Source organism: Xenopus tropicalis, chromosome 1 (genome assembly GCF_000004195.4).
Source record: "Xenopus tropicalis strain Nigerian chromosome 1, UCB_Xtro_10.0, whole genome shotgun sequence".
NCBI lineage: Eukaryota > Metazoa > Chordata > Amphibia > Anura > Pipidae > Xenopus > Xenopus tropicalis.
The window spans coordinates 51,209,601-51,237,488 of record NC_030677.2 but is presented as its reverse complement, the minus strand read 5'-3'; the positions used below and the strand labels follow the sequence as shown (position 1 = coordinate 51,237,488).

Genomic DNA, 27,888 nt, shown 5'->3' with positions numbered 1-27,888 from the left:
ATATTCAGAAAATCTACAGTTTGGAATTTTATAAGCTATGTGGCTGCTAGGGTCCAAATTAGCCTAACAAGGGGCAGTGGTTTAAATGAGAAGCTACAATATGAATAAGAGTTGGTCTGAATAGGAACATAAGTAATAAAAAGACAAAACAGCAATTAAATTGTTGCCTCACAGAAAAATAAAAAATTTGTCTGGTCAGTGACCCCCTATTCAAAGTTTGAAAGTCAGAAGAGGAAAGAAAATAATACGAAACTGACAATAACATAACATTCTATAACATACTAAAAGTTAACTTAAATTTGAACCACCCTTTTTATGTAAAAATACAACATAGGACTATACCCAGCAGTTCATTATGTCATGGCAGTGATACGTTGAAAAAGTGAAATGTCTGAAGTACAAGAAAGCATCCTGTAAACCTGTAAAACTGTAATGTTCGCTGGACAAAATGTCCATGCTGTAATTTCAGCAAACAAAAATATTTTTCCATCCCTGTAGGCCTTTTCCTCCTGCCTGTCAGTAAGAAAATGAAATCTCTTTAGGAGTGCATGATGTCATTTACAAAAGCTCGTTATAAAAAGAGCCGGCTGTAAGATTTACAGACACCCCCATATTAATTTCTGTGCAACCTCTTTGGGATGTAACTCGGCTGCTTCTCTGCATACCTCACTGCCAAGCCTGAAATGTGCCAGCGGGTTGCGCAGGAGAAAGTGAAAGGAGAATATATCTAGGCAACATTGCTAACCAGCTATAATATTATTCCTACAGAGCAATGTATAGAGACATGAACATAGTATCAGTCACTAAGGGGGACCTGTCACTATTATACACAAGCACACTTTTATTATATTTAATATTTGTATTTTTATGTAAAGTTGGGAGGAACACGGGTCAACAAAATTTCATTACAGTAATCATGCTTCATTGTTATTTGTATATGACGATAAAACTTGAAGCCACTAAACTGGGGAATGGGATCGTTCATCCAGAAACCTAATATACAGAAAACTCTGTGGGCCATTTAAATCAAATATTTCTAATTTATTTTATCCATTTCTTGATGGTAACTAAGCTGCATAAATCTATATTGGTGGCAAAACATTCCTGTTGGGTTTAATTTAATGCATTTTCAATAGACTTTATAATAGGCCTTATTTATCAATTTTCAAGTTGAATTCAAGAGTGTTTTTCTAATTCAAATAAAATCACTTTCGAATGCTTGCTTATTTATTAATATGGAAAACTTGTTCAAATAAAAAAAAAACTTGAGTATCTTGAATTTGCAAGTTTAAATACACACAAAAAACCTTGAAAATCTTAATTTGGATATATGGCTTGACTTTTACTAGGACAACTGCTATTGACTTCTACAATAACTCACAAGTTTTAGATGCAGAGGTTTTATATTTTTGGGCTTTAACACTTAATAAATATCAGACATTTGAGATTTTGAGCCATAATTCGATTTTTAGCATTAAAAAACTTGTGAAAAAGCTTGTGATAAATCACCCCCTTAAAGTATGGGGATCAAAATTACAGAAAAGCCAGGTTCCATTTGGTATAATAGCTTCCATGCATATAGTTGGGGCTTTATAATTACTTTTTATTTTCATTTGAAACACAAATGATTTATAAATGTGCTTATTTAACTTACCATTTTTCATACTGCACTCAGCCCAGCCATGCTGTCTGTCAGTAGTGTATTGCAGACTGATAAAATTACTGGAATCAGCCTATTAGAGCAGGTGAATCAGTGATTCACAGCATCAGGGCACATAGCAAAGTGTTTTAAGAAAGAAAGGAGTAGGAAAAGCATTATCACTGGGGGGGTGGAGTCAGTGATTACATATGCTACCTGATACCCGGGGCTGTTTGCTAAAAAATTCACCAGCCCAAGGTATTACTCAAGGCTAATGTCCCACAGAAAGATTAGATGCTGCGATTTTTAAAAAGCGAGTTCCAGTGACAAGTCGCTTATTTTGTCTCTACATAAAGAACATTATGAATCTCCAGTACCTTAAACGAAGATACTACTTTGAATCACAAATAGCCCAGAATTGCTAAAGCTGGCCATACACGCACCGATAATATTGTATGCAACCTCGTTTCGTACGATATTCGGTGCGTGTATGGCAAGTCGGCGAGTCAACCGATATCGCAGGAAGCTGCTGATATCGGTCGACTCGCCGATTGGGCGGGTTAAAAGATTTTGATCGGGCGCCATAGAAGGCCATGACCAAAATCTGCCGTCAGGGCTGAATCGGCAGAAGGAGGTAGAAATCCTATTGTTTCTACCTCCTTATCTGCTGTTTCAGTCCTGAACGGTTAGTGGCAGATTGTACGATCTAAAGATCTAAAATAACCACGTGTGGCCACCTTGAGAGACCCTTTTTGACCTTACAAAGAAAGCATTGTCATTCAAAACTATTGGAAAACCCATTGGGCAGGAGGTTGCTCCGATTGTTTGCAAATTTCCCCATTGGAAATGCTGGGGATTATGAAGCGCTGACTTGCAGGAAATAGAATGGCTCTAGTAATCACTTGTTAGGAAAAGACGAACAACTAGTCACTGGAACTCGCTTTTTAAAAATAGCAGCGACTATTCTCCCCGTGGGACATTAACCTAACGCTAATGCCCCATGGAGAGATTAGTCGCAGGCAACTTTGCTTGACTTCAGAAAAACGAAGCAACGCGTAGACCTTTCCACCGGCGATTGTCTTTGTAGCTGGTGGAAAGGAATTTTGAAGAGGTTAGTGAGGCATTAGCCAAGGATTCCCAAGTTGCCTTTCTCTTTGTGGATCCTCTGTATGGCCCTGGGCTGCCGCAGCAGAGCAAAATGCAGATTTTTTGCTTCTCAGCTTGCCTTTTTACTTTACTACGCATGAACACAGCACACATGGTCAGCGTCGGACTGGGCCACCAGTGTACCGGGGAAAAACCCAATGGACCCCGGCAGCCCAGATCCAATCCCCCCCAGGGCACTCCTGCGATCCTCCCTGCCCCGATGTGCCACAGGTATGTTTCTTTTAGCAGCGCTCGGGGGAGGGGGTCGGAGGGTGTTGGGGGCCTCTGTGGGATAGTTACATAGTTACATAGGGTTGAAAAAAGACCAGAGTCCATCAAGTTCAACCCATCCAAGTAAACCCAGCACACACAACCCACACCTACCAATCTATACACTCACATACATAAACTATATATACAACCACTAATACTAACTGTAGATATTAGTATCACAATAGCCTTGGATATTCTGCTTGTTCAAGAACTCATCCAGGCCCCTCTTAAAGACATTAACAGAATCTGCCATTACCACATCACTAGGAAGGGCATTCCACAACCTCACTGCCCTCACCGTGAAAAACCACCTACGCTGCTTCAAATGGAAGATCCGTTCCTCTAATCTATAGGGGTGACCTCTGGTGCGTTGATTAGTGGGGGGGGTGAAGGTGGCAGGGGCAATTGGGGAGTGCAGGCGCCGCTGAGACAGAAGCCCAGGTGGGCCCTGCACCCCCCAGTCTGACCCTGCACTCCGTCAGAAGGGATCACTAAAAAATAGAAGACCTAGAGTGGTACCCTGGGCTGGGGCAGTTTTCAGCAAGCAGGAGCACAGATCCAGGGTCTCAGGTAACTGATTATAATTATACAACTAATTTTTAAAAAAGACCCCCTGCTTTCTAGGTAATCTGTGCACCAACCTATATAAAAAAAAGTAAAGGGAATTCAAATCTCAGAATCCATCACTTCACAATGGAACAAGGTGAGGAAGTGGGTTGCATGACTATGTTATCTTAAGGGGGGTGAGTAGCTGGTCCCAGCGAGCATGGTTATATCATGGTTTCCTTTCAATATATGGACTCAGGTATGTCTGTGTAAAAAAAAAAAAAATACAATTATATTTATTTTTGGAAGTTTTCAAAACAGTTTTTAAATTGGGCTCCTGTTAAAAAGGGAAGTATATTTTCTCTTTAGGGAAGCCCATTGTTACACTATTTCTAAATATTTTCATAATATAGAAGTCTGTTCCTTTCTATTCTCTGTGTTGCTCATTTTAGCTACATGTATCGTTCAAATAAAGAGTAACCAAGAGTTACTTACTGCTGAATTGTTTCAATTATATTTATAGTCAGGATGAACAGTGAAGGGAATAGCAAGGGATATATGGATAGAGCTTTCTATAGCAAATACATTTTGCGTATTGAAAGGTTGCTTAGAATAACATTTCTGTTATTAAGCAAATTTGTAATAATTTATTATTTGGGTGGAGTTCCCCATTGATCACTTTGTTTTTGTAGAGATTGTAAAGGTTTCCTAATGAGATTGGACCAAAATCCCACATTGTAAGGGATTGGAAAGGTTTCATGTAGAATTAATAAGCTGGCAAAAACTGTTTTCTTTTCAGTCCATAAAAATGGCATAAATCTGTTCTTCTCTTATAATGCTCTCCGTTACATTTGACTTCAGTGCAAAACTGTAATGCTAGGATCCGACTGCTGAATGATTGTACCATGGTTATTTGATTTGGACATGAAAGATTTGTTAAAAAGAGCTGTTGCTATGGTGACAGAGAGGATTAACAGAAGGGGATGAGTTCACTGGTCTGTTTCTGGCTCTGCCGGCTGTTATTAGGAGCATTAATATCGTCACTCCGGCTGCTGAACTACTAGTCACCATCTGTCACCAATGTAAACCTTTTAAGGTTCCATTCTGTATGAAGTACTGATGAAAAGGCTTGCTTTGCCCTATTCCCAGCATACGTATAGATTTATGGGCTGAAAATATACATACCCCCACCCCAAAAACACGCTCATACATGATCAGTAAATGATACCTCATATATAAGCAGTGTTGGTAAAGTCTATGGAAAATACCTCCGTTTATCCAAGCACTATAGCAGGACCCGCTCTTATGCATGAAGGCAGAAAAGAGACATTATTGTGTGCAGCTGCTTTATTTACTGAGTCACATCTCCCCCTCATTCACTTCATATGGTGTTGCAGTGAGTCAGAGGATAAAGTGCCTTTTAGCAATGCTCCTACTGCTTAAAGGGACCTGTATCTGGCCTTGTATATATATCCTAAGAGCATTTATGGTTATGCTGCCAAGATGCATGTTTGTAGCTTCTATATGTGATGCTTTTTACAGTTTGTTTCTATCTGTAAGGTAACAGGCTTATGTATTCAATTATGTACTACATCTATCTACATTTTTGCCCAAACCTTGTCCAGCATGTGTGACTCAGTACTTAAACATGCCCTCCTCATAACTTTCCTTTCAGTGTTGTCCTTCTTCTCTATTCAGCTTTCCTTCATTGCTTATTAATCTTCCTCCACCCTCTTCCAACATTATTTCTCTGTCCTTCTCCCTCACTAGAACTAAATCTAAAAAAATAAACTCATTTAATAAAAACATTCTATTTCATTAGTCCTAGGGATAGGGCTAGAATTATGCTTTTATGTGTTTTAATTACACACTCCACAAGTGATACATGCCAACTGATCAATCATGGGCTGACAGGCAACCAATAACCCAGTTGACAGTCCAGTGGCAAGAACTGGAAATATCATCTTCACAAATTAGATTGACAGTCTCCTTAGGCAAGGTTGAGGTGGGCTGAGCATCTGTAGAGAAGAGACAAGGGAAGAACAATGGACACTGATGAAGGATCACTGACACCCCAGGGATAGGAGGGGTCAGAAAGGATGGCAATTTGTGAAGAGGTAGCATGAAACTGTGTTGGATATGGATGGAATTTTTCCTACAGTGTACACTATACTGTGCTAACCCTGCCCTTTCTGAAATAAAGGACACATAAAACTGACCTGGATCAGTGCTGAGAAGCAGCTGAGGCTATATTGTACAACTTTCCCCTAGTATGCACTATACATTTCTATCCTCAAGGACGCAAATGTGGGAGTAGAGATACTGTTGCCATAGAGAAGTTTATTCTTCAGGGGAATTAAGCCTTTTTGGAGAAAAAAATATACGCTTTCTTCTATAGCAGTAAAAAAAGAATATGCTGTATGCCAGAAATCATGTTATTTGCTCTAAATATTCCTTTGGAAATTAATGCAACAGTATATTATTATTTCATTTTAATATATTAATATACTATTTCCCTTAGTATTTTCTTTTGTTTCCTCTTGTTTAAATGGCAAGATAAAACACTAAATGTCCAGTTAAGAGACTAGTTGCCAGATATTTGTGCAAAATGTAGTTGCCACATGACAGTGGGCATAAACCATTATGCTTGTTAGAACATCACTGCTAAAGTTGCTAGAAGGGTGAATATGATTTTGAATTATATACTGAACAAAATCATATGATAAATGAATATGGACATTTGTGTTGGGTTGTGCTACTTACAGGTAGATTGTGATATGCCTATAACCTGGCTCTCCTCCACATCATCCTCTGGGTGATCAGGACTGGCACATTCAGTATTTATATATAGTTGGCATCTATCTATTCCTTTGTAGAGATGTAGCGAACTGTTCGCCGGCGAACTAATTCGCGCGAACATCGGGTGTTCGCAAGTCCGCAAATTCGCGAACTTTTCGTGATGTTCGCAATTTGGGTTCGCCGGCACCGAAAAAAATCGCAAAACTTACGATAACGTTACGAATGCTCCGAAAAAGTCGCAAAACTTACGATAACGTTACGACTGCTCCGAAAAAGTCGCAAAACTTACGATAACGTTACGAATGCTCCGAAAAAGTCGCAAAACTTACGATAACGTTACGAATGCTCCAAAAAAGTCGAAAAACTTACGATAACGTTACGAATGCTCAGAAAAAGTCGCAAAACTTACGATAACTTTACGAATGCTCCGAAAAAGTCGCAAAACTTACGATAACGTTACGAATGCTCCGAAAAAGTCGCAAAACTTACGATAACGTTACGAATGCTCCGAAAAAGTCGCAAAACTTACGCTAACGTTACGAATGCTCCGAAAAAGTCGCAAAACTTACGATAACTTTACGAAAGCACCGGAAATTACGAAAAAGTCGCAAAATTACCGATCATTTCGAAAAACGGTGTGTGTCAATTTTTCAGAGAAGTTTTTGCCCTTGATCCCCCTCCTCCATGCCACTGTCCAGGTCGTGGCACCCTTTAAACAACTTTAAAATCAGTTTTCTGGCCAGAAATGGCTTTTCTAGGTTTTAAAGTTCGCCTTCCCATTGAAGTCTATGGGGTTCGCAAAGTTCGCGAATATTCGCAATTTTCGGCGGAAGTTCGCGAACAGGTTCGCGAACTTTTTTTTTGAGGTTCGCTACATCCCTATTCCTTTGGTGTTTTTTGGGCTGCAGATGGGTTCTATGCTATGCTCTTGTCAGTATAAGCAATGCCCGATGGTGAAACTGTTGGGGCATAGTTAGCAAAGAGTAAAAATAAAGTTCACTGCAATTTGCCAGAGGGAAATTTACAACACTCAACTGTTTACAACAGTTATATAGTACTTTTAAGACCAGATTTATTAAGGGGTGAGACTAGAGTGAACGCTCTATGGTATAGCACAATATTGATTGGACACATCTGTTTCGTAGCCTTTGGGAAATGATATGGCAAATTAACAGAAGATTTATGGGGCACTAGTCAGCTGATGTATTGCTTTAGCTGTGTATGGCTTTAATTTACATAGTAACAAAGTCATTTAGGTTGCAAAACCAGGCAAAAAACATCTGAAGCCTCTGCCTCTCCAATTCAGACAGACTACTTGGTTATTTGGTTTAAGCTTTAGTAATTATGAGGACTGAGAGTGAGGGGCAGATTTGTGAAAAAGTGAGATTATAGCTCACCACAGAAAAATTCACCCACATTCTATTCACTCCTATGGAGTTTTTAAAAGTGTATTTATCAAATATTGAACCCTAATGTTTGATTAATACACTTCTTAAAACCCCATAGGAATAAATAGAAAGTGGGTGGATTTTTCTGGGGTGAACTCTGATCTCACATTTTGATAAATCTGCCCCTGAATATATAGCTTACCTAATGTTTCATTAAACTACTGGCACAGTTATAGCAATGTACAGCTATGGCACCTGTTATCCAGAAAGCTCGGGACCTGGGGCTTTCTGGATAAGAGGTCTTTTCTTAACTTGGATCTCCATACCTCAAGCCTGCTAAAAAATAATTTAGCCATTGAATAAAACTAATAGGATTGTTTTGCCTCCAAAAAGGATTAATTTTATTTTATAACAATATATAGCAAATACAGCTTTGCTTTAAAAGTACATACCCCCAAAAACTGGTGTAGTCTTACAACCTTCTCAGATGGGCCTTTAAGCACTTCTGCAGTTTACATTCATTTTTAGTTTTGGACTGCCAATATAAGGCATGGCTGTACAGCATATTGAAGGCTTATTGGGTCAGCAGCCCTAAGTACCTATTCATTTCCTGTATTCAGTTAATCCTCTGGTTGGTGATGCTCATTTAAACCAAAAGCTTTTTTTTATTAGTAGTCTTAAAATACAAACATCTCAGAAACTATTAAAAATAGAAAATGAATGTAAACTGCAGAAGTGCTCCGAGAAGCACACTGAGTTAGATTAAACCAACCGATTTTGGGTTTATATCCCATTTAAGCAAAGCAGGAATTCCCAATCATTTTTACTTGTGAGCCACACTTAGATGTAAAAAGTGTTGGGGAGGCATACAAGCATGAAAAACTTATTTGGATGCCAAATACATTTGGTAGCCCTATGTGGACTGTTGACCTGCAGAAGGCTCTGCTTGGAGTAAAACTGTGTGTCTGTGCTTCCAAAACTTGCCTCCAAGCCAGAAATTAAAAAATGGCCACTTACTTTGAGGCCACTTGAAGCAACATCAAAGGGGGTGGTGAGCAACATGTTACTCCTGAGCCATTGGTTGGGGATCACTGTCCCCCTTTCTTTGGAGATTCAAGAATGCAGTATTACTTCTGGGTCTGGCTATTGATGAATAAGGAAAAGATAGATTAACACATATGTAAATATGTATGCAAGCAATGCTAGAATTGGAGTCCTGGCTGAAGGAAAATAATAGTTTGTTCTAATAGTCAGACATAGTAAGACATTAAAAGTGACGGCTAAAAGCTTCAGTAGTAAATAACATTGGGCAGATTGTGTTTCTTTACTACCTTACATCTTTCCTTCCTTATTCATTTCTGCTAAAAAAAAGTCTCAATTTTAGAAAGTACCATATATGTCTAATATTTGACATACATGTAAAAGTCAGTGTGAATGTCTCAGCATCTTGTCTATTAATAATGACATAGGTATTATTAAAAATGCTCACAACTGGGGTCCCATAAAACAGGGTTTACTTTTGTCTGTGCCCCACTTGCTGGGCTTTACTGCTTATCTCTACACAAACTTGCCTGCAACCTACATTGTCACTCAAATGGCTTGTGATGGTCAGAATACATACTGCGGGCTCCCATACATATTCAGTAATTGCTTGTACTTTGCTACTCAGGCCATCTATGCAAATATAGTGATGGAAAAGAGCTTTGTCTTGACTTGGACTGTAAAGGCAGAGCGCGACTTTAATGTATTTACCTTAATGAAGTGAACAGCTGTTGTTTGTCTGGGCTCCCATTGAGTACACATGCATACGGCCCTTTTGTCTGCCCACAGTGTTTCCTATTATCCTCCCACACATATCCATAAGTTGCGTCACCAGAACCCATTCCCTTCTGGCGCTCAGTGCGTATGTGGAATTGAATGGTCATGCTGACAGAAAAGGTTAGCTAATTATTATCTGCACGACTGTCCCTGTCTCTTTGCTTTTTCTATACAGGTTACTTGCTTGCGTACATTTTGGGCTTTTTTGTGGTTTGGAAATGATTCAGAGCAAACAGCTTACTCGGCATATAAACCTTACACATACATTCTGAGCTTACCATTCAGGTACAATTGATCTAGATCATTTTTAAAAGGACATTATTACTAATAATATACATTTCTGGTTTTAGTGGAGGACAGCAAGGGCATATACCCTGGTATTTTTAGTTCCAAACCGCCATGTACCCATCAGCTCCCCCTGCCCCCTTATGAGCGGCAATAGCTAGGTGATTTTTAGTTTAAAGGAACTGTAACATCAAAAAATTAAAGTGTTTTAAAGTAATTAAAATATAATGTACTGTTGCTCTGCAAAAAACTGGTGTTTTTGCTATAGAAAAGCTACTATATAAATAAGCTGCTGTGTAGCCATGGGGGCAGCCATTCAAGCTGGAAAAAAGGAGAAAAGGCACAGGTTACATAGCAGATAACTAGTAGATAAGCCCCATATAATGGGGCTTTATCTGTTATCTGCTAAGTAACCTGTGCCTTTTCTCCTTTGAATGGCTGCCCCCATGGCTACATAGCAGCTTACTTATATAAACTATATAGTCTTTCTGAGGCAAACACACCAGTTGTAGCAATGCAGGGCAGCAGTACATTATATTGTTATTACTTTTATACACTTTCATTTTTCGGTGTTACTGTTCCTTTAACTGACACCCTTAGGCGGTGCTCCTGTTCTTCCCCTTCTACTTTCTTTAAAACAGGTAGAACAGAATTTCCTTGATGGGCAGCAGACCCAGTACTGGCAGCTTCTGACTGAGGGGCATAATCAGCAGTCTGTATGTAAGAGCCTAAACAAGCATTTGGGGGAAAAATGGGCAACAAGTTTAACCCCTTTGAGCCACATGTAAGTGAATCACTTGCCTTCAGAGTGGCCCATAGCAATTCAGTGGGATAGTTTTAAATTCACCAGCACAAAGAACAACACCAGCATGTAAATGAAGTTGATTTTTAGAATTAGAGTTATTTATTAGATTAAATTTAATACACAAGGTGTACTTTTTCGGAGTGGAAAACTAAAGAGCAAACATTACAGACCCAAGTTGTAGAAAGCATTCATTATTACAATTTAGCCCTGTTTCAACACAAAAGCATGTGTTTACTGTTTATTCCCAGTCTGCGTTCTCCTCACTAATTGGTAAAACAATAGCTCAAACTCTGTTCGCTGCAAATAACTCTGTTTTTTATTTTATTCACATAGCAATGCTGTGCGATGTTTTTAGTGTATCAGAATATTTATACTATAAATTGTGTTTACCTGAGCCAAATTACATTAAAATGGCGATGACATATAAAGATATATATGGAGTTCTATGCAGACTGCGTGTCAAAAAAATCCCTTGGAGTCTGGCTTAAAGGAAACTGTCTAGAGTTAAAGAATCGTATAAAACATACAATGTACATGTTGGTTTGCTGACTGTTCCTACAAATCCTCGTCCTGATCCTCACCTCCAACCCCATGCCAAAGGTTGTATCACATGGGGGCCCTGGGCAGGCTTGTAGATGAGGCCAGTATCCATTTGGGGTGTGGTTCTGCCACCCATTTTGGTTTGTGCAGTCACACAAGTAAACCTTTGCTTTATGAAGGTGCCAGTGCACTACATTATACTTACCTTCAGCTCGGTTGGGGGAGAGAAATTAGCAGGGGAGCACTGTTGGGGTTCAGATCTAGGTTGGCAGGGCCCACTGTGGTTTTTTCCCAATGCCACGCCGGCCCACTCCGAGCCTAGTTTGGTAGAACTGTCGGTGTGGTTGAAATATACCTACAATGGTATGGTGGTGGTATCAATGGCACGGAGAATGCTCTGATCCCCATCCAACAGAGTATCTTTAGCTACATTTAAAAATGAATGGAATCCAAGTGTCATCCAAGTTACCTTACCAACCTGGAGCAAATCTGCATTGTAGGACACAAATCACCCCTGACCAGTGTACAGAACTGAAACATGCTCCCAAAAGACTTAAAGGATACCATTCCCACATAATTCACATTATGGTTATATAATAATGCTATTTTTATTCTAGAAGATAATTTGAACAGGGCTGTTTTTACTTCTTGTATCAGTTATTGGGTGTATTTTGTATGCGAATGTATACAGCCATTTATTGCACAGCAATGAGGAATATGTTGACACTTTATAAATATAATAACAGTAGTATAAAAGTGGTCATATTTGAGTTTTGATGTATTTAATATACATATTGTTTATATATTTAGCGCATCTTTCTCATTAAAGCCTCCTTATCTCTTTTACACTTATTGTTATTTTAGCCATAGTAAATGTAAATGAACTATTCAGGTAAAGTGTAATTGTTCATGTTTTGCTTTCTGGGACAGTGGCTGACACTGAGTGGAAATCTAGAATTCCTGCCTTAAGGCGCCCATACACGTTAAGATTCGGTCGTTTGGCGAGATCGCCAAGTGAGCTGATCTTCACCCGATATCCCCACCTACGTGTGGGCGATATCGGGGAGCATGTAGGCTAAGCCGATGCGGTCCCCGATCCGATTTCAGGCCAGATATCGGTCGGGCAGGCCCGTCGGTAGTGCCCATACACGGGCCGATTATCTGGCGAATCGGTCTAAGGGACCAATATCGGCAGCTAGAATCGGCCCATGGAGTGGTTCAGTCACCTGTGATAGATCTCTTCTGTCACGGGTGACTAACCACTCCAAAATGCAACAATAGGAGCCGCCGGTGGAAAGGCCATCGCATTGTTTAATTATCCCGAAGTTGAGCAAAGTTGCCGATGAAAAGGCATTTTGGAGTGGTTAGTTGCCCGCGATAGCCAAGATCTGTCTTGGGTGACTGAACCGCTCTATGGGTCGTTAGCCTTAAGGCTAATGCCAGACAGGGCTAACTCTCAGCCTGCTGATAAACATAAGCCAAGAGTTGGCCCCTACGCTGTCATCAGCCTTTCCTGTGCCTGCACCCAGAACCATTGCGTCGGGCCGGGGTGCAGCCACATGGAGCAGATTTGTTTGGTAAAACTAGAGAACTGTTTAAGGTTTTGAATGCTTTCGCAAGTCACTTTATGTATATTCAGTGGTTGTCCTCTTGTATTACAGGTGAACCAGAATTTAAATATGTTGGTAATATGCACGGAAACGAAGCTGTTGGAAGAGAGCTGCTTTTATATTTTGCCCAGTATCTGTGCAATGAGTACCAGAGGGAAAATGAAACCATTGTCAATCTGATCCACAACACTCGTATCCACATTATGCCTTCTCTGAATCCCGATGGCTTTGAGAAAGCAGCCCAGCAGGTGGGTACAGAAATAATAGCCTAATAGTGCATATCTCTTTGGCTGGAAAAAAAGATTTTATTACACAGAATGAGCGGCCATTGCCAATATAGAATCAGGGGGCAAGCTTTATGTGACCAACTGGACCAAATGTCTCTATCCAATCAAATCTTGCCATGCAACTGTGTATCTAATGTAACATGTGATCAGATTGAGTTGGATGGTTTTTAATACATTCTGGATTAAAACAGAATTTCTCTCTATAAATATTAATATTAACTAGAAGAGCTCGAGACCATACATACATAATGGATGTATCTGGGAGGAGGGAGAAAAGATGGAGAAGGACTGCAAAGGACAAGGGAGTCGAGAGAGATTGTTAATGGAGTTGGGAGGAAATGGAAAGTGCATGGATATAGGAGTGGGCACATAGCAGACATAAAACCAATAGGGTATAATATGCTGAGGCAAGTTAATGATGTGGTATACCTTAGCTGGTGTAAGATCATATCATTCATGTTGTAACTAGACATTATTATAGAAATTATTGTTTCTAATTCTTCTGTTTTATTTTTTATTTGGTTACAAGCCTGGAGACATAAAGGACTGGTTTGTAGGACGTAGTAACGCTCAGGGTATAGACCTAAACCGAAACTTTCCTGATCTTGATCGCATTGTGTACTTAAATGAGCGGGAAGGAGGCACTAACAATCATTTGCTGCAGAACCTGAAGAAGTCTGTTGATGAAAACGCAAAGGTTAGTACAAAGAGTAATGCAAACATGGTGTCATTGTAGCAGAACAGTTGTAGGACTGTGGTGTGGGGACAGAAAAAAAAAATATATGATAAAATATATACAAAAACAATAAAAAATGTGTAACCATGCAAAAGGAAAATGTCTTACCATGTTAAAATAGGAGGAGATGGAGTGGAGGCACTTGGTAGTAAAGATTTGGCAGAAGGTTACATGCATAATGTGTAGCTGTACTTTACAGAGTTATAATAATGCTGGCATGGTGCCTCCTTATTGTACCTGGGCTATACCTGGGCTTCGTGCCTGTGCTATATTTATTTGAAACATTAAGATAATAAACATAGTTACAGGGCCCAAGCTGTTTAGTTCATATGCTAGATACTAACAATGTGTTTGTGTTGGATAATTTGTGTTTATTGTAACTAAGGGAAAATTGATATAATCATTTCAGCTTGCTCCGGAAACAGTAGCTGTAATCCACTGGATTATGGATATCCCATTTGTTCTCTCTGCCAACCTTCATGGAGGAGATCTGGTTGCAAACTATCCATATGACAAGACACGCAGTGGTAAGTGACCCACACCATCAGGCATTTAGTGTAATCCAAAAGCTGCATGAATAATTACATGTTAGAAATGGGTCCTTTTGTGGGGCTGGAATTTATTTGTCCAGTGAAACCTCAAACCTCAGGTAAGGAACTTTTTCTCATGGCATTTTCTCAAGGCATTAGGGCCAAATGATCAGAGCAGGCAGTGAAGAGAAGCCGCAGAGCAGTAACTCCTCTTCACTTCCTTTTGGCCCCGATGGTAATTTTCCATTAGCACCAATAATTCCCAAGGATCAAAGCATTATTGGTCTGAATTGCCCCCCAACTGGCCATACATGCACAGAAGGTTACAGTATATAAATATAGACATTAATAGCCAGCTTTAGAGCTAATTGATGCCTTTTACTACTTTATAGTGATTCCTTATTGTGGCTTCCTTGTGAGATGATCCTTATTGTAATTATTTCTTACGTGTTATTTTGGTAAATTTTGTAGGGAAAAATGTTTGTGGATAATTTAATTGATATCTATTTCCTTAATTTGGAAATTCTTTCTGCAATTTTGATTGTATTTATGAAAAATCAGAAATGGGTAGATCGCGATTGTTGAGCTGAAAAGTCAAGGGAAAAAGTGGCACAGCGCATTTTCAAGCAAGTTAATTCAGAGTTGCAGAATAATCATGATTTTAGGCTTGCTTGATTGCCGAAGATACATATACAGTATTATTGACTTCTATGGCATTTTGATTTTACATGGCATAATCTGAGTTTTTCATTTTTTTGAAATACGTTTCCCAAAATCATGGAAAAAACCCTCATTCTTTTATTTCTTTAATTTTGCACCGTCTTTTTATTTGCACCTTTCCAATAGCTTTAAGCTGAAAATAGCACTTTATTTTTATGATATCAGGAGCCCTCTGCTGGTCATTATCAAATAACAGAAAGCTCATCTACCAAAACAACTATGAAATATTAAATCTGATTATATATTATGTTTATTATATATTAAAATACTTTTCACACAGAGAGGAAATGCAGTGTCTTTAAAATTCTGTTTATGAATAAACCTCTCAGTATATTCCCCTTGTAAACACGGAAAGAGGTTTCTAAGCAAAACCTTTATGGTTTGATAGAAGCATAAGTGTTGAGGTTGGCATGAAAAAAATCCGTATTTGAGACATTTAAGTTATCTGGCACAGCTGAGACTTTTATCAGGTACAAAGAGTCAAATGAAAAAAAAAAACCAAAAAGGAAAATGTCAGGCTAAAATTGAGAATGAAAAGCCATTCAAGCAAGGAGTAAAATAAATCCCAAATTGTTTTTTAAATATATAAATAGTAAAAAAAAAAAAGCAAAAAGGGCTAGAACCCTTAGTATAAGAGTTGGTTGATGAAAATATGGATAAAGCTAAGGTTCTGAACTATTTTCCATCTGTCTGCACAACTGAGATAACAATGGAAAATAATGGAGGCTTCCTTTTTAATAGACCCAGTTCTTATATAGCTATAGTCCTATTAGACATCAGTGGTATGAAAGCTTTTGAAAGGGGTAATAAGGGATAAGATACTTGAATACATTGCAAATCACAATACTTTGACTTTGCACCAGCATTAAATTGACTTCTATGAGGAGGTGAGTAGAAACCAAGACTCTGTGGTGGCTATGGATGTGATCTACTTAGACTTGCTAAAGCATTTTATATGGCAAGTTACTGATTGTCTTAAAGAATATTGGCTTGAAACACAACATTTGTGCTTAGAAAGAAATGTAAAATGATCAAAGAACAAGAACTCACCTCTTTAGGGCTATGACACAAATGAAGATTGTTCACCCACTGTAGAGCAGATTCACCATGGGCGACCAATCTCCATCCCCACAAGTGTCTGGACATGAACTGAATTTTCGTATGAAGTAGCGATGGTGGTTCTTTATGTAACTATGTACTTTTTGGCAAAAGTATTCAAGTTATATCTTGGGCAGTCAGTGACAAAGTTATAAATATGGAGAACATGGAAGAAATGATCAAAACTGAAGCTGTATTGGAATGATACATTTGTGGTAAAAATTAAACTGCATCATCATTTTACCCACAAGTTATTAGACACTGTCTAATACTGTTTATATTATCCATCTGTCATTGCCCTATTAAAACACCTCACATTTTGTAAGAATTAGTTTTTTCACAAATAGCAATAATTTACAAAAACAGAATGATCTTTTTAGATTTATCATTGGTTTATTTGCACTATTTTTGCTATCAAAATGACAGCTATAGACTTGCATTAACATGATGCTTTTGCTGACTTGAATGAATTAGGGAATTTAGGGATTCAGAGCTCCCTTGCTCTGCCTATAAGAAAACAATGAAATTCAACTGGTTTTGGCAATCAGACACGTTCTGCTATAAAGCTACATTTGGAAAGGGGGAATGCTTTTATAAATGAGCCCAACACTATGCTGGCTGTCAGGAAAAGTTTCATGACAGTCCATAAAATTTGAGCTGCTGGGAAAATGCAAGAAATCCCCAATCTGACCTTTGATAAATCTGCCTGCATGTCTTATAGCAGCTGCAAAGTTAATTGTTTGCTTAGCAAAAGTGTGATCTTTCTGTTATATGGTTACTACTCATAGTGGAAAGTGGACAAATGTAATAGACCTGTAATACAGTGAACGAACATAAACATTTAATACAATTAAAAAAGAGTGGCGTAAAGTTTAGGAGGAAGAGGAGGAGCTGAAAGCATACAGCAGACCCTGTGATCGTCTGGCCTTCCCTGTGTTTGTGGGGTCTTCTGTATGCTAGTTACTCCATTGATAACTAAATATTTTGTCAACTTGCTTTTTATTTAACATTGATTCTTGGTTATTGTTCCTTCTCTTATAGGAAGTACACATGAGTACAGCGCGTGCCCAGATGACGGTATTTTCCAAAGCTTAGCTCGTTCCTACTCATCCCTTAACCCTACCATGTCAGACCCTGACAGGAAGCCATGCCGCAAATCTGATGATGATAGCAGTTTCATTGATGGGACAACAAATGGTGCAGCTTGGTATAGTGTCCCTGGAGGTAAGTGTTTTTTCTCAGTTGCCCTAGCAGCCAGGCAGTAGATACACTAGAATGTAATGAAAATGAACGAAAAATATCAAAATTGACAATAAAATCGTAGCTGCACAGAGCAATCATTTTTAGGCTATCAATAGGTCGATCTATCTATCATTTATCTACCTATCTATCTGTCTATTTATCTATTGGTCTATCTATCTATCTATCTATCTATCTATCTATCTATCTATCTATCTATATATCTATCATCTATAATCTATCTATCATCTGTCTGTATATCTATCTATCTATCATCTATCTATCTATCTATCTATCTATCTATCTATCTATCTATCTATCTATCTATCTATCTATATATCATCTATCTATCTATTATCTATCTATCTATCTATCTATCTATCTATCATCTATCTATCTATCTATCTATCTATCTATCTATTATCTATCTATCTATCTATCTATCATCTATCTATCTATCTTTCCATCTATCTATCTATCTATCTATGTATCATATATCTATCTATCTATCTATCTATTATCTATCTATCTATCTATCTATCTATCTATCTATCTATCTATCTATCTATCTATCTATCTATGTATCATATATCTATATATCTATTATCTATCTATCTATCTAACATATATATATCTTTCCATCTATCTATCTATCTATCTATCTATCATCTATCTATCTATCTATCTATCTATCTATCATCTATCTATCTATCTATCTATCTATCTATCTATCTATCTCTTTTTATCTATCTGTCTGTCTATCAATGCTAAGAATAGGACTTTCTATAACATGGTCCAAGTTAACTGAAGGGAAAATCTCTCTCTTTCTCTTATATATAAAGTTATATATATATATATATATACACACACACAAACATATATATATATACACATTCATACATACATACATCTGTTATTAGATTACCCTGTGAGTGGGGTACCTGTACCTACAGGTGCAAATTCATCAAGCACTGGACTATGGATAAAATAAATTTCTTATTGCTAGGCTTTACTAGACCAGGGGCAAACTATGCACTATTACATTGCCCCTTGCTTTCATGCAAACAATTCTTTGTAGAGACTTTTTTCTCCAGAAAGTGAACATTTTCCTTCCTCTTCTTTTCTTAAAGGAACAGTAACACCAAAAACTGAAAGAGCTTTAAAGTAATAAAAATATAATGTACTGTTGCCCTGCACTGGTAAAACTCGTGTGTTTGCTACAGTAACACTACTATAATTTATATAATAAGCTGCTGTGTAGCCATGGGGGCAGCCATTCAAGCTGGAAAAAAGGAGAAAAGGCACAGGTTACATAGCAGATAACAGATAAGTTCTGTAGAATACAATAATGTTTTATCTGTTATCTGCTGTTTTCTCCTTTGAATGGCTGCCTCCATGGCTACATAGCAGCTTATTTATATAAATTATAGTAGACTTTCTGAAATAAACACACAACTTTTACCAGTGCAGGGCAGCAGCACATTATATTTTAGTTACTTTTATACACTTTCATTTTTTGGTGTTACTGTTCCTTTAAACAATTTGAGTGGTATATTTTATATGACATGGTCCTAAATCTGTGCTCCCCTGGCCCCCAGCAAAAACTGTTCCTGGACCCATGATCACATCTGCGTGTTTGTAATTATTGGCAGGTATGCAAGATTTCAACTACCTAAGCAGCAATTGTTTTGAGATAACAGTTGAGCTTGGTTGTGACAAGTTTCCTCCAGAAGAAATGCTGAAATCCTACTGGGAGGAAAATAAAGACTCTCTAGTGAACTATTTGATGCAGGTAAAAAAATACATTTATAAGAAATGCAATTACTTTATGTTTCAGTAAACGCTTAATAAAATAGGACATCCTTTATAGACTATATAGCCTTATAGCCTTTTGTTTGTCATATTGCTTTGGGCACTGTTATTAAAATTCATTTGCACTTTTTCCACAATATAAAAAACGCAATCATCAATTTTTGTTCGATTTCAGTTTAGAATAAAAAAAAATCTTAAAAATCCAAATGAAAAAAATTGGCAGCTAAAACCTGTACAGCTTCTGTATAAACCAAAGGGAGGTGTATTTTTAACATTGAAGTTATTCTATTTCTTGAGTTTTCTCTTAAACATTTAAATTTGTAAAAATGAATATACAATTTTCATTGTGATTGATTTTTTTTCCTATATAGAATGCAATGAAATCATGGTCACATGCTCCCAAAGTTCCCAATGGAAGATTAGGACAATTTAGGTGACCCATTTAGTCATGACTAGCTGGCACTGTACATAGGGCACACACATCCGCTACCAAAGTGTACTCGTACCTTCTTCAGTTTCAGTTTTTGGCAGTCTGATGGTAAAGGGGATGGAAGATTTAAGCTATGAGGTTAGACTGTCGAGGTTGGGGTTGTTTTCTCTGGAAAAGAGGCGCTTGCGAGGGGACATGATTACTCTGTACAAGTACATTAGAGGGGATTATAGGCAGTTGGGGGATGTTCTTTTTTCCCATAAAAACAATCAGCGCACCAGAGGTCACCCCTATAGATTAGAGGAACAGAGCTTCCATTTGAAGCAGCGTAGGTGGTTTATCACGGTGAGGGCAGTGAGGTTGTGGAATGCCCTTCCTAGTGATGTGGTAATGGCAGACTCTGTTAATGCCTTTAAGAGGGGCCTGGATGAGTTTTTGAACAAGCAGAATATCCAAGGCTATTGTGATACTAATATCTACAGTTAGTATTACTGGTTGTATATATAGTTTATGTATGTGAGTGTATAGATTGGTTAGTATAGGTTGTGTGCTGGGTTTACTCGGATGGGTTGAACTTGATGGACAATGGTCTTTTTTCAACCCTATGTAACTATGTAACTATGTAACTATGTAACTATGATGTACTAAAATAAATTGCACTTGTTTCTAATTTTCTATTTCTCTATCTCATCTACTTTTATTGTAAATATCTGCATTTCCGCTACTTTCTTTTCAGGTGCATCGTGGTGTAACAGGATTTGTCAAAGATCATCATGGCTTTCCAATTGCCAATGCCACTATATCTGTTGATGGAATTGATCATGACGTGACTTCAGGTAACACACATAGAGCCCGATTCACTAAAGTCCGAAATAAGGAGTGCTATTTATAGCATGCGTTAAAAATCTTATCACTTCTTATTTTTCGCTCGATTCACTAAAAGGACACTTGTCATAATTAAGAAGCGATGTTCTTGGCGTTATTTATCTTGCGACGACATATTTTCAAGCAATATATTACGCAGCGCACAACATATTACGCAGCGTGCGATATTTTACGCAGAGCGCAATATATTACCCACATAACCATTACTTTCTGAAGACTACCGTTCTGAAAATTTTGCGCTCTGCGTAAAATATCGCGTGCTGCGTAATATGTTGTGCGCTGCGTAATATATTGCTTGAAAATATGTCGTCGCAAGATAAATAACTCCAAGAACATCGCTTCTTAATTATGACAAGTGTCCTTTTAGTGAATCGAGCGAAAAATAAGAAGAAGATTTTTAACACATGCTATAAATAGCACTCCTTATTTCGGACTTTAGTGAATCGGCCCCACTGACTCATGCTGTATGTTTATTGTCAAGTCCTTGTACGTATGTAAAGAAAGTATATCAGTGTTTGCAGCACACTGTAGCTTGCAAGAGTTTCTGAATTTCATAGAAAATAAGGTTTTGATTGTGGAAGGCTCAAAAATAGTAGTTTTTAACTAAACATAAATATTACTCCGCTTTGTGCCCATTTAAAATACTGTTCCAGAGGCAAGATGCATTCTCCACCTTCTCACACTGGATTACATATCTGGCATTTTCTAACACAGTGATCCCCAACCAGTGGCTCGGGGGCAACATGTTGCTCATCAATCCCTTAGATGTTGCTCCCAGTGGCCTCAAAGCAGGTGCTCAAAGCAGGGCCAATAATAGCCCTTTTTGGCACCCCAGGAACTTCTTCCATGCTTGTGTTGCTCCCCAACTCTTTTTACATTTGAATGTGACTCACGGGTAAAAAAGGTTGGGGATCCCTGTTCTAACACATCTGTATATGAGATTATATTTCATGGAAACATTGTTTCTAGTGTAGTGTCTAATTTGAGGTTCCATAAAAGGCAAAGACCTTTCACTTCCTTACTTTTATTGACACATCTCATTTAGAAACCAATATAATAAATCTTACACTTGTTTCATTCATCTAACTGTGCAAATTCCTGTTAAGTGCCGTCATTTAGACTAAAGGTGGCCACACACGTGGCGATTTGCGACCTTTCGTTCGACCATCGGTCGCTCGAAAGATTGTTCAATCAGCCACTAACCGTTCAGGGCTGAAACGGCAGATAAGGAGGTAGAAACAATAGGATTTCTACCTCCTTCTGCCGATTCAGCTCTGAAGGCAGATTTTGCTCAAGCGCCTTCTATGGCACCCGATCAAAATCTTTTAACCTGCCCGATCGGCGAGTCGTCCGATATCAGCAGCCTCCTGCGATGTCGGTCGACTCACCAACTTGCCATACACGCACCGAATATCATACGAAACGAGGTTTTGTACAATATTATCGCTGCGTGTATGGCCAGCTTTAATATACTTCACTTTTTTTGCTCTGGTACCCAGGTAGCGTTAATGGGTTTTGGAGTGTGATCCTTTTTCATTTACGTATTACCAAGATAGTAAACTACTCACTAAAATGTAAGGAGCTAGACTGGCTGTAACACTGCCTTCTAGAATTGTAGTAGTAATGAAGCATTGCTTGGGAATCAAGAATATTTGGGCTCTTTTAATTGTCACCTTTTTAGACAAAGAAATATTGATACAGAAAAGGCATTTTTTAATCATTTCCTAGGAACACTTATTTGAATGCACAGAAGCTTGTAGTATTATTGGGTCTCTTTCAATTACTTTTCCAACATTTTCTTGGAGCCTATGGCGCCTATTAATAATAAACAGTTTTTGCTGATGATTTGCTACTTATTGTTCACAAACCAAATACTTCTTTAGAGAAAACATTTGATCACTTGAAAAAATTTAGTTGTATCTGAGGATATTAAACACATTTTGATTTGATTTGGCTCCCTATCATAAAATGTTTTACATAATCTGAACTAAAAAAAGTCTAGAACAGAATATGTAGGGATAATATTACTTCCTTGTTTATAACTCCAGCCATCAATAATGTTCTTTATATATGTAACAAAAAACTGGTTTATGAGCTATTGATTGAAAAATAAGAGACCTAAAATAGCTTGATATAGAATGAGTCTGTAATCTAGTGGCTATTTCCACTAATGCCGTAAACTAAAAATATATTCAGGAGAACTAAATAAACTTGAAATTAACTAAAATAAACCATAACAAACCAACTGTAATCATGTTACATTGAAAGTAGAAAGATATACTTATTGAACTGGAACAAAGCCTACTTTTTAGGAATTCACAGTAAATTTGTGGAAACTATTATTTAGTCACCATGAATTGAATTACCAGATGACTCCCTTCTCTCCAGTTAAAAATCTACATTCCTTTTCTCCTTTAAATAAATGAACTCTGTTATATTCCATGAATACATGGACAAAAAAAAATAGTCAAAGAGTTACCAGATAAACTAGACCTTAAAGAGTTTTATTCTTATTCTTATTATTATAATAATAATAATAATAATAACTAAAACCTGTATCAAATTATATTCAAAGTAAAACATCTGTCTCTGTAAGCAATCTGTTACTTGGAACTTCAGTACAGGTATGGGATCTCTTATCCAGAAACCCGTTATCCAGAAAATTCTGAATTAGAATTGGAAAGGCCATCTCAAATAGACTCCATTATAAGCAAGTTATTATAAAACAGTACTTTGTACTTGATCCCAAATATAATTAATCCTTATTCAAGGCAAAACAAGCCTATTGGATTTATTCAATATTTAAATGATTTTTAGTAGACTTACGTTATGGGGATCCAAATTACGGAACAATCCCTAATCCGGAAAACCCCAGGTCCCGAGCATTGTGGATAACAGGTCCCATACCTGTATTAGAATTTGGTGAAAACCTAATTTAATTAAGATCAATTATATGTATGTAGAGTTTGGTTATGAAATAAATCAGATCAAAAACTGCAAAGAATGGACCAGATACCTTAATACTGACATTAAACCAAGCAATTTTTTATTCTCCAAATGAGTCTTATAAGAGTACTGGAGAGAACAGCACTTTTTTGATGATTTATTTAGTGTATGGTTGTTTATAAAAAAAAAATAATCATATAATTTTTTTAACGAAAATATGAAGAGAGAATATCAGTTTATTTTTTTATCTATGGTAATGTCCCAAAACAAATGGTCTGGGGAAGAAACTGGAGAGGCTCACCCCAGAGAAAATTTGAGTACAACTAATTCTGTCCTCATAGGTTGAATTACTAGATTGGGATTACCTGATAATTTAAAAAAGATGAAAAGAAAACATCACTAAGCTGTGCCAATGGCTCTAATCACTTATTTATTTATACTCAGAGGTGAGCCCTCACTCAACAAAACAGAAGTGAAATAGGGGAAAACCAAACAATAACACTTGAATATGAAATAACAAAAAGCAAGAGGGTGAAAGGAGAAAGGGGTGCTACTCCGTCCTCCTTGTCTCCTTGTTGTAAAATACAGGGGGACCCAACAGGAGAAAGGGCCCCCTGAAGGCTTACAGCAGTAACATATGATGCAGTTTAATGAACAACATGTTTATAAATGCAGCAAACAAATCCATAAATATACACACAGTACATAAACACAATTTACAAACAATATATCCCTAAATAGACTAAACACAATGTTGGAATTTATATAAGAGATGACGCGTGTGTTCCTGTACACAGTTCTGCCAAATGCACACAGCACTTTGTGCTTTATTCTAGAAGTGCAACTCAGGGTGCAATGAGCAGATCTGAATGGGGACAGTTCCAAAGCGTACACTGACCAATAAGCTCTGTAGGCTACCCTTTCTTATTACTCTTTGTTTTTTCTTCTTTTTTGAGGCTTTAAAAACAATGTTGCTGCTGAGGTGCTTAAGAATTGATTTGATAATTAAACAATACAGAAAACATTCCCTAGCAAATGTGACTTTTTTAAAGGGCAAGAAATAATCAATTCTCCCCATAGAAGCATTTTTTTGTGCAAAATCTTTGTATATATTTGCACATGTATTGTGCTAGTTCCATACTGTATAGTGTTGGGAATAGCCTTATTAATTGTTAAGGCAGGCCTGAAATCCACACAGTTTAAACAAATTGGTGTCTGAGTTTTCTATTAAGTTTTTTTATTTTATTTTAGAAAAGTGTATTAAAGCAGCTGTTGAGGATATAAGCTATTCAGACTTTATATAAATATTTGTTCCCATTGTTAGGATCTGCAGAAATACTTTTTTTTTTTTATAATAAAGTATGTGTTTAGCAGTGGTTAGGCTATATGATTTGCTATGCTTGCACGCACATATTAACCAGTCTAGAAAATGTTTAAGATTTGCCTTGACTTGTTATCTGCCCTCCTCTTTTGTAAAGTTACTAACTCTTTTTAATAAACTATATTTTTATATACTTTTAAAGCTTTTATATACTTTAAATCTTTTACAAAAAGGCAAAAAAAAACCTTTGGGCAGACACACACACATATACAAGAATGGGATCTGTCTGGAAACCCATTATCCAGAAAGTGCAGAATTACAGAAAGACCATATGCCACAGACTCTATTTTAATCAAATAACTCAAATTTTTAAAAATGATTTCCTTTTTCTCTGTAATAATAAAACAGTACCTTGCAGTTGATCCCAACTAAGATATAATTACCCCTTATTGGGGGCAGAACAGCCCTATTGGGTTTATTTCATGTTTAAATGATTCCCTTTTCTCTGGAATAATAAAACAGTACCTGTACTTGATCCCAACTAAGATATAATTACCCCTTATTGGGGCAGAACAGCCCTATTGGGTTTATTTCATGTTTAAATGATTCCCTTTTCTCTATAATAATAAAACAGTACCTTGTACTTGATCCCAACTAAGATATAATTACCCCTTATTGGGAGAAGAACAGCCCTATTTGGGTTTATTTCATGTTTAAATGATTCCTTTTTCTCTGTAATAATAAAACAGTACCTGTACTTGATCCCAACTAAGATATAATGAATCCTTATTGGGAGAAGAACAGCCCTATAGGGTTTATTTCATGTTTAAATGATTCCTTTTTCTCTGTAATAATAAAACAGTACCTGTACTTGATCCCAACTAAGATATAATTACTCCTTATTGGGGGCACAACAATCCTATTGGGTTTAATGTTTACTGCAGAGGGATTCCCAGCAGTTTGAAATTGTTTTTCAGTGTAGTAATACTGTTAATTTTAGAACTGAACTCTAATTATCAAGAAATTAACAGCATGTAAGTGCAAGTTAGTGGGAGCTTAAATAATTTGACAAAAGCTTTGTGAATCTTAAAGTATCTGTACTTAGTGCTTAGAAAAAGCAATCGGTTATTATCACCAAAACTGTAAAACTCTGTTTTACTGCTTTACTGTATTGGAAAACAGTTTTCTGCTAAAATTTGCCATTTGTTTTAATTCACTGGGAAAAAAAACATCAGAAAAAAATGCCCATTGACTCCAATGCATTTGGAGTCAAATGCATTGACTGCATTTGTGCAAGAAAAACTGTCCGCTGACGTCAGTGTATTTTTTGATATTTTTCAGCAAGTTTGTAAATTGTTTGGTTAAGCGAAACGGAGCAGTTTTGCTCATTACTATTGACACATATAATGTAATAATGAGTGAGTATTTCTGTGTAGCACATCCCTGTCACACACTGTTTTTGCGCTATTCTTGTGCTTTCTAAATAATCGTAATTATTTGACGCTATCACATTGCTTTATATTAACTCCAGTGGTTTTTTTTCCGTTTAAATTTTAGCAAAGGACGGTGACTACTGGAGGCTGCTGGCACCCGGAAATTATAAAATTACAGCCTCAGCGCCTGGGTATTTGGCTGTAGCAAAAAAAGTAGCTGTTCCTTATAGCCCAGCTGTTAAGGTAGGTGTCAAGCAAAGATAAGGAAAGAGGTTAAATACTCAAAGTTTCATTAATATTTATTTGGGTACTACTGAGTCATTAAAACACAGATGTTTTTCTAAAGGGTTAATATTTGGGGGTTTTGTGCCTGTGCAAATTATATTTTATTTTGTGGCATGAGCTGTACAGGTAGGTTTCCCACATTGCTAAAAATCAAAGCCACACAATAATTTCCGAGACAGGAAATGATGCCATGGAGACTATTAAAGAAGCTAAGTCACCCCATAAAGAAACCAACTACCATAAATATATAAGTATAAAGTTATAAGCTATCCAGTTGAGAGCCATGTCTTGGTACCCTCTTGGTACCATCTTGGTACCATCTCTTGGTACCACTCTCCTTCCTTGGTAACAAGCACAGGCAGCATCTTCCCTCTACCCACCGCCCATAATATAACAGGTTAAGGCGTTAGATCAAAAGTGACCCACTAAGTAGATTATTCAAAGAGAATGTATTACGAGCAAAAGCCAAGAGTACTGACTACTGACTGTCCAACAGACTACTATACGTAGACAAAATACTAAAATACATGATCTGTAAATGGATTTCTTAGTCAAATCTGTGGACAATACTTGAAAGTTAAAATTCAAATTTAGTGTTCCCTAAAATAATATTTAAAAATAACTGACCTGAATGTACTAAACACTTTTTTTCCTTTAATAGGGGTAGAGAAAGGTATTTATTCACCAGTATTTGTCTTCTTTCACAGATTGACTTTGACCTTGAGTCCTTGTCAGAAAGAAAGGAGGAAGAGAAGGAAGAGATGATGGAATGGTGGAAGATGATGTCACAGACCTTGAATTTTTGAAAAAAATAAAAAACCAGTATATAGTAAAGCGGGCTCAATATATTTCTAGCAATGTGTGTGCTCAAGTATGTGTTATATAAGAGTGTTATACATACACATTGCTAGAAATGTTGGAATATGTGTAATTTTTATTATTTAATATGTTTCCCTTTCCTGTAATAAAAATAGATGGAAAACTGCACTCCCTAGAATTGTTAGGCTTTCAGCTAATAATGTATAGGTTATTGCTGCGACAAAGCAGCACATTATGATAAATACTGCATTTTATACCTAGAAACGGGAGGCCAAAAAAAGAGCAGTCGTGTAGAAATGCAATATTCTGTGTTTGAGTCGTGTGTAGAGTCCCTTATTCAGTTTATACAACAGTATAGCACAGCTGTTGCCAAAAACACTTGGCAGTCTAAATATATATATAGAAATGATCTCAATTCCATTTAGTGTGGGTGCTGTAAGGAAATGTATATTGGCATGGAAATTTATTTTTAGTTTCATCCATAACTAAATGTAAATT

The 27,888-nt window shown here is 37.2% G+C and overlaps 1 protein-coding gene across 1 annotated transcript in view; it reads left to right on the top strand.

Moving 5' to 3' along the window:
- cpe (carboxypeptidase E) overlaps window positions 1–27,383 on the top strand; it is a 34,591-nt gene extending 7,208 nt beyond the window's left edge. Inside the window, 8 exon segments of the mRNA NM_001112946.1 lie at window positions 12,901–13,097; window positions 13,666–13,833; window positions 14,282–14,399; window positions 17,262–17,444; window positions 19,112–19,251; window positions 20,438–20,537; window positions 26,411–26,529; window positions 27,279–27,383. Coding sequence (NP_001106417.1) covers window positions 12,901–13,097; window positions 13,666–13,833; window positions 14,282–14,399; window positions 17,262–17,444; window positions 19,112–19,251; window positions 20,438–20,537; window positions 26,411–26,529; window positions 27,279–27,377 — 1,124 coding nt within the window. The 3' untranslated portion in view covers window positions 27,378–27,383.
- The last annotated feature ends 505 nt before the right edge of the window (window positions 27,384–27,888 follow it).